Raw genomic sequence first — 14,012 nt, 5'->3', positions numbered from 1 at the left:
CATTATTTTAGCTGTTTTACTGAATTTTATGTGAATGCAGCTCTATGATCTGAGGAAACAGAACATGTAAAATGTATCTTTGTGGAGAGAATTGAGTGAGCTGAGGATACGTGTATGACTCAAGGGCACCATGCAGACTGGGGGGGCAAAAAGTAATTCCTTATCTGGACTGAACCCACAAGCTATCATTCATCATGCTATCAATAACCAGAATTAAATATTCTTTGTATAGAGATCTGATCTCATTCTATGAGCTCAGCTCTTTTAGCACAATATCTGTACTTTAGGGTGTGACATGGCTGCAGAGGTTTTCCTGGAGCACTGATGCCATCTAGAGGATGGAGTCAGTAACACATTATACACTTCAGAAATGAAACTTCCCTAAACTTTTGCCAAATTGCAGACTTTCCACTTAACACGAGAAGCAGATGCCCAGTTTAAATCCAACAAATATACTGTCTAGAAGACTCGAAAATTAATAAATGAATTGTTTTAGTATTATTGACTTGAAATGACAACTTATATAGAGGCCACTATTTAAAAAAAATATATATGCATAAAAGTTTTATTTGGATATTTACAAAGTACTACAAAAATCAGACGATAACAGCTTTTTTTTTTTTTTTTTTACACTCTCTCTTTCACACAAAACAAGCACATGCAGTACGCTGAATTCACACATACTCTCCACAGTTGGAAATTATGACTTTCTGTTTGGTTTTGCCTTCTTTTGTTCCCTGAGCCTGAGGAAACAGTACAAATACAAAGCATTAGAAAACAGGACAAAAAAGTAACCAGAATAATTGTATTCAGAAAAAATGCATCAAAAGTAACAGTAAATATTTTTATAATGCACTAAAAGATTTCCATTTCAAATGCTGCTCTTTTGAACTTTCTATTTATCAAAGAATCATTAAAAAATATCCATAACTGTTTTCAACTTTGATAAATAAGAATAAATGTTTCTTGAACAGCAAATAAGCATACTGGAAAGCTTTCTGTAGGATCATGTGACACTGAAGACAGGAGTAATGACTGCTGAAAATTCAGCTTTGCCATCACAGGAATTAATTAAATTTTAAATATATTAAAATAGAAAACGGTTATTTCAAATTGTTAAAGATATTTCACAATATTACTATCAAATAAATACAGCCTTGGTGAGTAGAAGAGACTTCTTTCAAAAACATTTAACCACAACCTCTTGAACAGTAGTGTAAAACAGTCACTTGTGATTGCAAATCTAACCTCCCTCAGTTAGCAACTCACCTCCATGGCCCGGAGTACATCCATGCCCTCTATGAGCTCTCCGAACACCACATGTTTGCCATCCAGCCAGTCTGTTTTATCGACAGTGATGAAGAACTGCGAGCCGTTAGAATTGGGACCAGAGTTTGCCATTGACAGCTGACCTATGAGCACACAGCAAAACAACATGAGACCAGTCTTCATTTCAGATCAACATCAACAAATACACTTACTGATCCTTATTTAATATTCAGTTCAAACAATCTTACAAAACAAACACACACACACACACACACACACACTTCTCTCAAACTGAAGACTCGTCTCACCTGGTTCTGTGTGCTTGAGGACAAAGTTCTCATCATCAAACTTGCGTCCATATATGGACTTCCCCCCGGTGCCGTTGTGGTTGGTAAAATCTCCACCTTGGCACATAAACTGAGGAATAATGCGGTGGAAGCTGCTGCCCTTGAATCCAAAGCCTTTCTCATGCGTGCACAAACAACGGAAATTTTCTACAGGAGAACAAACGAACAAAACAGCTGTGATGTCCTGAGACATGTCGCAATGAAACAAAAGTAGCGACAGATATTTTCTTCCATATTGTGAAGTACACCCGAGCAAAACGGATTCTCGAAAAAGAAAAAAGGAGGAGCCTCTAAAGCTGCTTAACTGATTCTGACCTGCAGTCATGGGCACAACGTCCGCTCGCAGGAGGAAGCGCAGCTGGCCTGCAGGTTTGTTGCCGATCTTGATGTCCATGTAGACCTGTGGGTTATTTCTGCCTTTTTTCACTGGAGGTTCTCCCTGCTCAGGAACACAAAATGATACAGCTCAGAAAATAAAATCTAAAACAGAACATCAGACCCTTAGCAGAAATAAACAGCTATACCAAAATGACAATTTATCAGGCATTATCATTTTATACTAAAACCAACCAATTATATTACAACTTTCCCACCTCCTGTGTATTTGTACTGGCTGATTCTGCGGCTGACTCCGCCTCCTCGCTCTCCTCAACAGTCTTCCCTGAGAACTTCTTCAGCCAGTCATCTTCAGACCACACTATGAGCAAAGCAGCAAAGAAACATACATTTACGTTTCATGAGCATGCAAGTAATGAGTTAACACGGCATAATCACTAAGAGTAACAGAAAGACAAGCAGGAAACCAAAAATCCCTCACCTGGTCGAGAGGAGCCCTCTTTAATTCTCATGGGTTTGGCGATGTTCACCCGGATGGTTCTGCCGAACAGCTCCGACTCATTCTGCAGAACACAAAGCCGAACAGACATTATCCTGGACTCTTGCAGTGCACATTCTGACAGTGTTGGATTTTATGAGACCACAGAAGTGAGTGGTTCAATAACTCACCATGTTATCGATGGCAGCTGCTGCATCCTGGAGAAAAAGCAGAAAGTAATTTAACAAATTGACACAGGTGAATTCAGGCGGTTTCATCTTTTACTATAGCGTCAAACAAACCAGTCATGCAATGGTGGTTTGTGCAAACTATAGGGAGCTAATGAGGAGCAACGTCAACTCATTTTAATTGAGTCGATGATACCGGTATATTCCATTTTAATTAAAGAGGGATTTAGCAGGTATTCACCTCTGCCAGTTCAAACTCGATGAATGCAAAGCCCCTGTGCTTCTCTGTGGACAGAAAGAGTAAGACATAATGTGTGTTGTTTTGTTAAAGCCGTAAAACTGTTTCTGTATTAAAGTGCGTTTTTGAGTAGAAATAATAATTGGATTGTATTTTGTGTATATTTATGTGCGTTTGTCACCTGTCTCATAATCCAACGGGATCTGAATATCTGTTATGTCACCAAAGGGAATGAAAGCAGCGTGCAACACTTTCTCGTCCACCTCCTCCGCAAGACCACCTGAGAAAAACAGGACCGTTTATTTGACTTATTATAATATTTCATTTTCAACGCACCGAACGTTCAATTCAAGCACATATTTCATGTTCTGGTGTTTTCCCGGATACAGCTGGTAACCGGAATCGCATCACTACCATGCATATGGCTGTGGGATTAAATTAGTGCACTTTGAGAGCGAAGCGATTGTTATTTTGAGTTATAATTTTGATGTTTTTCTTACCGATATAAAGAACACGTTTAGTCGCCGCCATCTTCCCTTTTGACTCTTGTCTTCTTCGCCACCTCGAGACAGCGTGTCGCCCTCTAATGTTGCGGAGGCCAAATAACATTACAGAAATGCACAAATCCTTTGTTCAGCTGAGGATTAACAGCAGTACTGTTGGTTGGTTAGTTAGTTAGTTAGTTAGTTGTATTTTCCCTGCTAAGTGAACAGATGTATTTTACTCCTTGGAAAATCATGTAAAACCATGTATAATTTTTAATGAAAAACTATGTTTCATTTCCAGTCACAGTTGTAAACGGTGGGAAACCATATGTATGTATATGTTATTTAAATAGGACCATCTTTAGTGTTCATTGATTTATATGATTTATATCTTGATAATGCAATAGACCAATTAAATATGGTAGCTGTATTTGTAAGAGCTTTTATGGAGCTTTGACACAGACATCATCCTTCAGAGGATGCAAACTGGAATTAAATGTGACTAGTCCCAGGTAAAGGTGAAATGGGATGTTATGAACACTTCTGTTATTATTGGGCCCTTGAGCAGAAAATGTAACCTTTAAAGGGACTGTTCCTGTACTGCAAGTCACTTTGGATAAAGAGTGTCTGTAAAATGACCTTTGTCTCTACTTAAAAATTAAGAAGACGACGACGACAATATATTTCATTTTAAATAGTCATCCCTTTATTTAGAGTGACACACCACTCGGGTTATTGTCATGGGACAAGTGAGGTCCAATCAAAGCAGCAAACACACAGCTCACAGAAGAACCAAGTTTCCCACTTCCTCATAGAAAACGTCAGTCCTGGCCACAATACAGAGGCTCTTCCTTCACAGAACTGCCTCTTTTTAAATTTAACTTTAGGTGATAAAAATTATTACAGAGTTAAAAATATAAGCCCTGCAACAAATTTGTATTCTTTATGTTCAAGTATCATTTTGTATTTTTCTTTTTTTTCCATGTTTTATTTTTTGTGTTCTTATTGGTTGCCACCAGACGACACGAGACAGTGGTGATCTCTCTTCAGTCTTTCAGCTTCACCCTGCAGAAAACAATTTCAAATGAAAACAATTTAGTTTTGGAAATAAATAGCCTGGTCATTATAACAAGCACTGCAATTATAATACTACTGATAATAAGAAACGTTACTTGTCATGATGTTGCGGCTACAGTCACAGCGGTGACTCCCACTTTCTGTGTGGCATCTTTCTTGGCCTGGTGAGCCTGAAGCACTGCGACAGCCTCCTCCACCTGACAACAGACACAAATCATCAGTCCTGCAATCCCCAAACCATCTTCACCACAGAGATTCATGCCTCTAATAAGCAGTTCACTTCTAAAATGCCACTGTCATATCTAAATTACATCTCAGGAACAGTCTTTGCTAGGCGAAGCATAAATCCTAATAAATGAGTGCACAATATTATGTCCCTGGTCCAGTCAATAGGCTTTGCATTGTTAAAAGCTTGTGACTCTTTACCCATTATTGCACAAAACAGCAGAGCTAGTGTCTGTTACTGGAGGCTTTTATCATAGTTAACGGCTGTCACCTTGGAGCGCAGAGACTCATGGGACTCCAGCATGTGCAGCAGCTCAGAGTTGTCGATCTCAAGCAGCATTCCTGTGATCTTCCCGGCTAGACTGGGGTGCATTGCCTGGATGAGAGGAAACAACCGCTCACCTGAGAGAAAAGAGAATGGGCTCATTTAAGACAGACAATAAACAATTAGAGATAGCTACAGGGAAGAATAAAATAAGAAAGTAATTAAAGGGATAGTCCAGGGTGCGAACTACGGGGGAGCTAGGGGGAGCTCGGCTCCCCTTAATAAGACATGGGCTCCCCTGAAAACGTGATATATGAAGTTTTGGGGGGTCTCAAAAAATATTGACAGTGTTATTTTGACGTGCAATTTCAGTTTTGTGTAATGTGATCAATGTGGATTATTATGTGTATAATTGCAAAAATATCATTAATTTATGCATGACGGCGATTTAAACCTAATTCACTTCAATAAAGATACCTACACATGCTATTCTTGTCATTCTTGTCAAGGTGTGGGGCGCTGCGGTGCAAATTCCACTCATGTTTAGTACATGTTAACTCAAAGATTCGTAGAAAAAATGTAAATGTTGGACTCTGTGGTCGATTCTGTGTTAAGGTAAGGCATGTTATTCGCAATTATGTGTTGTGGCTGGGTTGTTATAGGTCTCCGTGACTCTCGATATCTTAGGTCAAATTGAACGAAGGAAATATGGTATTCTTCTGTAGCCAGACGACGAGTAACTTTAACCATTGTTCATGTGAACTCAAGTTGATGCTTTGTTTATAGACTATTTGTGGGTGGCTGTTTGTTGTTTCACCTATCAATTCGTGTCGATAGTCCACCACAATTTTTGTTCCAAGAGATCAAAAATTTGTTCCAAAGTTGTTCCAAGGGTGCGCAAAAGTATTTTAATTTTTGGGTGAACTAGTCTATCACATAGAACTCTAATGCACAAAAATGTCCTCGGGAGTATAAGAATATGTTTAGAAAGGCTGAACATGCTTACAGCCTCCTCATCTCACCAAGCATCTGTTTCTGTTCCTGAGGAGGAGCGGCAGCTAACATGGAGGCAGTATTCGTGTCGATAGTCCACCACAATTTCTGTTCCAAGAGATTAAAAATTTGTTCCAAAGTTGTTCCAAGGGTGCGCAAAAGTATTTTAATTTTTGGGTGAACTAGTCTATCACATAGAACTCTAATGCACAAACATGTCCTCGGGAGTATAAGAATATGTTTAGAAAGGCTGAACATGCTTACAGCCTCCTCATCTCACCAAGCATCTGTTTCTGTTCCTGAGGAGGAGCGGCAGCTAACATGGAGGCAGTGAGAGGCTCCTGACCCTGCACGTGAACAGCTGGCTGAGCCTGCAGAAGACAGTAAACCACAAAATTATAATTTGATTGTGTTTTTCAAATCTATATCTTAATTCTAGCAGTGCACAATATTAATATTCTGTCCAGAAAAGTCAATAATTGTAAAGTTTTGGAAGATAACTGATTAATTTCCCTGATTAAGGGGACCTTACTGATTAAGGTCCCCGGTGCATCTACCAACCAAGGAAACGTGAAAAAGATTAACCCAGTAACTTTGTTTTGGTAAGCCTTTTTCTGCAAGCGTCTGAGAAAACGAGAGCGTCAGATTTCGCTCCCTTGGTGACGTGGCCCGAAAAACAGCGTGTTCCTGCTTCCACTCAAAATAGGCATTTTCAAAATAATATAATAAATGATCTGTGGAGTATTTTGAGCTAAAACTTCAGACACATTCTGGGGACACCAGAGACTTATATTACACATTGTAAAAAGGGGCATAATATGTTTCCTTTAAGTTATTAGTGTTTTTAAAGATACGATACCTATATATTGTGCAACTCTACTTAATTCATTTACCATGCTCTCTAACATATCTTTGAACTTTACCCATATGACTGTTCTTAACATGGCAATGTTTTATGACAAAAAATGTATTCTATTCCTGTTTATAACTAAAATTAGACACGTTTTACCTTTCTGATTAAATATGTATCAGTGAATTAAATATACAATCCATAACATCAGAAACAGAACAACTGGACAACTAGAATTACTGACTCAAAGTTGTAGTTTTTATTTACGTGCAGTATATGACTGCATATTACCTGTTGCAGAGTAATAGGCTGCACGACCTGAGGATGAGTGTTTCGTACGGCAGTGGCATACTTGTATGGGGGCATGGCACGTGGGGTCATCACCCCCATGGCAGGGCGGGGACCCATTGGTTGGTTACTGCCTCCTAGTTGTAGAAAGAGGTAAATAACATTAAAGCTATGGCCAGGACAGAATGATCACCAAACTCACTTGCTGTAATCAATAAATGTGTAGTCTGTGGTGTTATTCAATGGAATTACATGATCAGGTAAATACCAATAGATATACATTATTATTAAAAGAAACTAAAACCTGAATCATAATCTATGTCACCATTAACCAACTATACTAAATATAATTTGATGTGATAGTGGACATTTTTTAGGTGTCTGGGTCTGGAAAACAGGTCAAAGTTTGTCACAACAGGGCATCACATCAGTAGTGGGTGGGTTTTCTCACCCACTCTCTGTGCACCTGTGGGGATCCCGCGTGGGCTTTGGGTGGAAGCACTGGGAGCCATGTGGCGTATGTTGGCACGGGGCCCTGGTTGGCGCAAGGAGCTGGGCATGCCCTGGAAGCCACCCTGACCTCTGCCACCCTGCTGCTGCCAGCGAGGGTTTGGGCGCATCTGGGTGAGCTGGTTTGGTGCATAGTATGTTGTTCTGTTCTGGGCCTGTGATGCATTAGAAGGAAACAAAAGATATAATCGGAAAGTTTATTAATCATTGAATGGAACATTTTACTACTTCAGAGCCCTTATTTATTTATTGCTTTATAATCTATATATTTATTGATATACAATGAAGTCCAATTCAGCCAGAAAAGAAAATAATGCTTTGGTGAATAATTATGACATAAAAGTCATATTTGTGGGAAGTCGAAATTATGAGATAAAAGGTCAAAATTATGATATACTAAGTCATCACTATGACATTAGCTGAACTTATGAGTAAAAGTGAAAATTGTGGAATAAACCGATGAGATAAAAATTCTACTTTTGTGATTATGAATTATGAATTAGTATGTTATAATTATGATTTTCAATGCCATTATTTTTTTACTTTTTGTGCCACAATTATGACTTTCTATCTCATAATTATGACTTAATATCTCATAATTTTTATCACAATTTTTACTTTTTATTTCATAATTATAACTTCGTATCTCATAAGTTTGACTTTTTATGTGATAATTATGACTTTCTATCTCACAATTATGACTTTTTATCTCACAATTTTGACTTTTTATGTAATTATTTGATTTAGTATAATAATTTTGACTGGGTATCTCATAATGTTTTTAATTTTATGTCATAATTATGATTTACCAAAGATGATTTTTTTTCTTCTATGGTGGAAATGGCCTTCCATAATATAACAGCGAGGTCTTACTTTCTATCTCATAATTATGACTTAATATCTCATAATTTTTATCACAATTTTTACTTTTTATTTCATAATTATAACTTTGTATCTCATAAGTTTGACTTTTTATGTGATAATTATGACTTTCTATCTCACAATTATGACTTTTTATCTCACAATTTTGACTTTTTATGTAATTATTTGATTTAGTATAATCATTTTGACTGGGTATCTCATAATGTTTTTAATTTTATGTCATAATTATGATTTACCAAAGATGATTTTTTTTTCTTCTATGGTGGAAATGGCCTTCCATAATATAACAGCGAGGTCTCGAAAAAAATAATTAAAATATTTAAATTAAATTTTTTCTTTTATAAACTATAATATGTTTCCAGGTTTAAATGGGGTTTAAATCCCATGTTGAGCCTTTGAATCTGATTGGTCAACAAACTTTCAGTCAAATTTCTATAACATTAGTGATTGCCAACTACACACTATCCTTATCAATCAACAAATCAATGGACCTGCTTCCTGTCACATGACCCTGCTTGGACACTCACACCTTGCGGTCGTTCAGCAACATGCCATTCATCTTCTCGATGGCGCGGTCAGCTGCGTCCTGAGTTTCAAAATGCACAAAGGCGTAACCCTTAGATCCGTTCTCGTCACACACCACCTGTTGAGATGGCATGGCAAGAATCGGATTACAGAGTGTTTTTCTTATGCAGCTGAACTACCACAGCTTCTCTGATGTGTGAACTAATCCACTATTTATTGCTTGAATAGAGAAACTATTAAAGAAAAAGAAACTAAATATAGAAACACCTTCCTCCGTGACTATATATTGTGAGCATAACTAAAAAAAGAATTTCAGACTGCTTGTCTGAACAGCATTATTTTTTTTAAATGTTTGCCACTAATGACACAGAAAATCACCTTTTGCCTTTAAGAAACAAATAAATGTTGTACATCCAAATAGTTATACAACATGGCAAGAGCCAGATATTAGGCTAAGACTGTGGTTCTCAACCTTTCTGACTGGGAAAATTGATAATAATGAACCACAATTCAGTTTGTGATTGCAGACATTTCAAGAACTGTATGTTCAAAGAAAATTGAGGGGGGACTGAAGAAGAAAAAAAGAAATACTATTGTATGTTTTTTTGTTTTGTTTTTTACTTTTCTGTTAAGTTAGAATATTTTAATACATTAAAAATCATATTAATTCACCTCAGTTTTGACTAGATGTGTAGTTACTGTGTTTTGGCTTTGGAGGGCAGCCCAGTACATAAATATAATTAATGTATTAATTTCAGCTTCTGAAGATCTAAAAGTCACCTTGCAGGACAGGATGTTTCCGAAAGCAGAAAAGGTGTCGTATAGGGCCTTGTTGTCAATGGACTTGTCCAGATTTTTGATGAAGACGTTTCCAACCCCGGACTTCCTAAGTGACGGATCTCTTTGTGACCACATGATTCTGATCGGCTTTCCTTTGACCACATCAAAGTTCATTGTGTCCAAAGCTCTCTCCGCTGAAACCACAAAAACATGAGACATAAGACATCTCTGCTCTTCTACCTCAGCACCTAAATTACTAACAATTACTAGAGAGTTCAAACTTGTCATAACCAACATAAGTCTCTGAATTAATGATGAATTATATATTTCAATCCATAGAGTGAGCATGTTCAGCTACTCAAACATATTATCCTCAACAAGCTTGAAACTTGAAAGCCCCATGAAACTGTACTCAAATATTCCCTGATGATACACAGAGATATCTATTTGACGTCTGCATTTACATCTACAAAATATATATTTTTAGAGTTCATCTGCAATATGTCTATAGGACGTTTCCTATCAGATGTCAAATAGACGTTTAGAAGATGTCTTTAAGATGTTTATGATTTAGAATGTACGTAAAACTGACGTCTGAAAGACGTCTATCAGATGATTGTACACAGCAGATGCTTTCCAGATGAAGACGATCTTGCAGACGTATGTGAGCTGTCTGGGTTACATGTAAACATTACATGTTAGGTCTACTGCCCAGATATGTTAAGATGATTAGAACGTATATTTATAAGAATTTCCATGTTTTAAAACATAGACTGAAACACACACACACACACACAAAACAATTAGAATTTAAGCTAAATGTCTCTCATTATTTGTATGACCTGGCAGCACAACAAAGCAGAACTCCAGGGACATATCATTAGATCCATACCAGGTCTCAGAAAACATTTTTTTCAGACCTCAAAATAGTACCGAACCTACCAAATTTAACCTTCACTGATATTTATATATATTTATTCCACAATCCATATCTTCATAGTCTTACCAGTACTCTGTATACTGTTGCTATATATGAAGATTAAATACATATTTATGACTGGATTAAATACATATTTATGTCTGGCAAAGTCTGAAGACTCAAACAGATGAATATTAGATTTAAGATTTGTCAGAAGCTTTTTGAAATTACTTTCTAATCAAACTGATGGCATATGAGAGACCAGCCACCTATTGTAATACATTATGATGGGTTTCTCTCTCTCTCTTTTAAACATCATAGCCCTCCCCCCGACACACACTAAGCATTAAGCACTAAAAATGTCTGGTGAACAAAATGGAGCAGCCTTGTGTCTGCTGCCCTCAGCAGTTTGCAGTGTGATTGTTTTGAACATGGAGCTCAGAGCTGGTGGGATCACCCAGAGAGAGAGAGAGAGAGAGAGCGAGAGAGAGAGAGACCACTGCGAATAACAACTTTCAGCAAGCACAGGACAGTATAAACAACCTTTTTTACCATCAGTGTAGCAGTTTCTGGTTTGAAGCAAAACTTTCATTTATATTTTAACTCATTTAGGATACGCATGCACTGACAGAATATAGCTGTCAAATTAATAGACAATATCAGTAGTAAGCCGTCATCACTGAATAAGCAGAAGCATGGCATGGCTGCCCTATGAATTTGCCTGTCAGCTTGTTTCTTCACACACCTTTCAGAAAAGACAGGCACAGTGCAGGCAGCCCTCACTGACTCTATATTTAGCAGTGTTGGGTCCTTTGAGCAATGTGCTGGCAGGCAGCATGTGTTCAAGGCTCTGTGTCCATGATGGGGCTGAAACACTGGAATGTGTGTGGATGAAGATTACCAGTGCCGGCAACTGTTTACAAATGCAGCTGTTACATGCTGAAGACCAAACCATGTGCTTGAGCACATTTGCTGAGCATATGCGTGCTGTAAACTACTATTGTACTGACACAATGTGCAAAAACAATCTAAAGCCTCGTTACACTTCCAGATGTACATCCTACAGTGGTCACCAACCACTTTTGTCTCTTATATGTAAACATGTTGACTTTCAGTTGCCATTCTGAGTTACTAAATGGAGGTGAGCGAGTTCAACTCTGACCTTTTAACCTTTGTGCTGTGAAAGAGGAGGGAGGAATCAAGCATGAGTTGTTTACGAAGCATTTAGCACAGGACACAGATATTTCAGATTCATCTTTCTGTTGAACAAATTACATTTAAAATACATAAAAATATATAACAGTTATTTTAAACTGTAATATTTCACAATATTAGTGTTTTTACTGAATTTCTGATCAAATAAATGCAGCCTTGGTGAGCATAAGAGACTTCTTTAAAAAAACTTAAAAATCACTGACTCCACACTTTTGAACGGTAGTATATATTTGTTCATTATGTATTACATAATTTGTGCTGGTTGAACAAACAAATATTTACCAAAATGTCTCAAATAAATGATGAATTCAGCAAGGAATGAAAAAACGTATTTAGTATGAGGCTTAAAAGTTGTAAAACTGTGCAGATTACTTGAAAATGTAGGAAAGGGAACAAAAACAAACAAATGAACACTTAGGCTGATGATACACAGGGCAACTTTTTGAGCAATTTTGCCGGGCAACTTTTTTTGAGCAATGTTGCTTGGGCACTTTCCTATTGAGAATGGGTAACAAATTTCTATCTGGATACTTTAGATCGGTTGTGGGCCCTGTGTCTCACCTGGTTGCCCATTGATGGCAACATTGCCCAAAATTGCCCTGCAATTTTTTTGCTCAAAAAGTTGCCCCATGTATCATCAGCCTTACTGTCTCATTATTAGATTGAATCATTAGATTCATAGAAACAAAGCTGAAAGTGCTTCACAATTGTATTATCCCCTCCTGACACTTTAAATAGCACAAATAGGTCATGCCAAGTTGCAAAATGTGGGCTAACACACTCTCTCTCACACACACACACACACACACAGACACACACACACACACACAAACAAGCATCGTTCCCCTTGATATACCTAGTGTTCTTTACAGAGCTAAAACATGGAAGTATCCTAATGATCAGGTTTGCTTCTATCTAGAATGTCTCATATAAGGTTTATAGATGTACGACACTCTCACTATATGTGGGTCAAGCAGAACATTCAATTCTAGTCTAGTTCTTTATTCTGATTATGGGTTATAATTGAGACTGCTTGGCTCTATTGAGTGTTGAGCTTTTTAAAATAAAATTTTCCAAAGCTTTTCCATTTTTTTTCAGACAGAATATGAACAGAATGCATGAAAGTTTTTCATGAAAACTCTGGATGTGTTTCAAGAATGGACAAGGCTAGGCAAGCTCAACAGAACAAAATATCAGTCCTCCACAGGGTGCATGGCATCAGTGATTCATACATACATGCCATGCTGCATACTCAACCTTTGTATCACTAAGTGAAGATATTATTTCAGGACAAGTGAAATGATACAGCATGATACAGTAGTTGTACAGCAATCTGATTTAATATAATTTAATATTTGTAACTTTGAAATGCAATTCATTTTATTTGTATGGTGTTTTTCACAACACATTTAGTGCCTTATTTAGTGCCTTACAAATCCCTGGGTGAGCAAACCAAGCCTGATAATGGGATACTGAAATTAACCAGTATCAATTTGATGTTAATAGTAGGTTAATGATTAATAACACAGGATAGAATATTTTAGAATACTTTTTTATCCAAAGCGTCTTACATTGCATTCAAGGTATCAAACCTGGGAATCAAACCTATGACCTTGCTATTACTTGCGCCATGCTTGAGCTACAGGAATGTAGACATTAGGGTTGGGCCGATAGACGATGCCATCGTCCATCGCCGATGGCTGACAGACATCACAATGTTGAGCCGGCATCATGATCCACCCCCCATACCCCCCCGCAATCCACCGCATCCCAATTCTGTGTTCAGAAAGGATATTAAGTGTACTACAGAACCCCTAGAGGGAATAAATAGCCTTCGAGATGGGAGGATAAAAAAATATTTCAATACTTTCTCTCACAGTTATATTGTTGGGTAATTATACTGTATATAAACTGCGGGCATCAGGGAGCCACTACTAATATGCAGGGCATTGAAACCGCTTTTGATTGCAAGCTCTCATTTTACCTTCACTTTCACTTTCGAGATTCGCGATCACACGGACTCTATACTACGGAGCGGCAGTACTGGTAGGTAGGCTACTGCACTACCACACATTTTACAAGATTAGCTATTTGTCAGTGGTACTCAGTATCTGCATATCATTAGCAGATGCCCCCCCCCCC

The 14,012-nt window shown here is 37.6% G+C and overlaps 3 protein-coding genes across 3 annotated transcripts in view; all 3 read right to left on the bottom strand.

Moving 5' to 3' along the window:
* Window positions 1–551: 551 nt before the first annotated feature.
* LOC107583550 (peptidyl-prolyl cis-trans isomerase E) lies at window positions 552–3,457 on the bottom strand. Its single transcript, XM_016269817.1, has 10 exons — window positions 3,357–3,457; window positions 3,038–3,136; window positions 2,860–2,903; window positions 2,622–2,648; window positions 2,434–2,515; window positions 2,210–2,313; window positions 1,932–2,055; window positions 1,578–1,763; window positions 1,270–1,412; window positions 552–743 (listed from the first exon to the last, which is right to left on the bottom strand). Exons 1-10 carry the CDS (start codon window positions 3,385–3,387, stop codon window positions 675–677), a joined length of 909 nt encoding a protein of 302 aa, XP_016125303.1. The 5' UTR covers window positions 3,388–3,457; the 3' UTR covers window positions 552–674.
* Window positions 3,458–4,029: 572 nt separating this feature from the next.
* The window catches only part of LOC107583410 (polyadenylate-binding protein 4-like), a 12,975-nt gene continuing 2,992 nt past the window's right edge, over window positions 4,030–14,012 (bottom strand). The window contains exons 2-9 of the mRNA XM_016269616.1: window positions 9,737–9,930; window positions 8,957–9,074; window positions 7,491–7,712; window positions 7,043–7,176; window positions 6,182–6,272; window positions 4,915–5,045; window positions 4,514–4,615; window positions 4,030–4,406 (exon numbers count right to left, since the gene is read on the bottom strand). Of these exons, the coding sequence (XP_016125102.1) occupies window positions 4,517–4,615; window positions 4,915–5,045; window positions 6,182–6,272; window positions 7,043–7,176; window positions 7,491–7,712; window positions 8,957–9,074; window positions 9,737–9,930 (989 nt within the window). The 3' untranslated portion in view covers window positions 4,030–4,406; window positions 4,514–4,516. The remainder of the gene's footprint in view (window positions 4,407–4,513; window positions 4,616–4,914; window positions 5,046–6,181; window positions 6,273–7,042; window positions 7,177–7,490; window positions 7,713–8,956; window positions 9,075–9,736; window positions 9,931–14,012) is intronic.
* Window positions 12,232–14,012, bottom strand: part of LOC107582982 (uncharacterized) — an 11,637-nt gene continuing 9,856 nt past the window's right edge. The window contains exon 7 of the mRNA XM_016269039.1: window positions 12,232–12,241. The gene's annotated coding sequence lies outside the window, so the exon portion shown is untranslated. The remainder of the gene's footprint in view (window positions 12,242–14,012) is intronic.

Source organism: Sinocyclocheilus grahami, unplaced genomic scaffold (genome assembly GCF_001515645.1).
Source record: "Sinocyclocheilus grahami isolate Dianchi unplaced genomic scaffold, SAMN03320097.WGS_v1.1 scaffold4.1, whole genome shotgun sequence".
Classification (NCBI taxonomy): Eukaryota; Metazoa; Chordata; class Actinopteri; order Cypriniformes; family Cyprinidae; genus Sinocyclocheilus; species Sinocyclocheilus grahami.
Note: the sequence above shows the minus strand (reverse complement) of the source record. Positions and strands in the feature narration are given on the sequence as shown.

Coding starts and splice junctions, on each gene's coding strand:
- LOC107583550 (XM_016269817.1), bottom strand. CDS start 3,387: ATGGCGGCGACTAAACGTGTTCTTTATATCG. Junction 3,137..3,356: donor TAAACGTGTTCTTTATATCG/GTAAGAAAAACA, acceptor TGTTTTTCTCAG/GTGGTCTTGCGGAGGAGGTG. Junction 2,056..2,209: donor CCAGTACAAATACACAGGAG/GTGGGAAAGTTG, acceptor GTTCCTGAGCAG/GGAGAACCTCCAGTGAAAAA.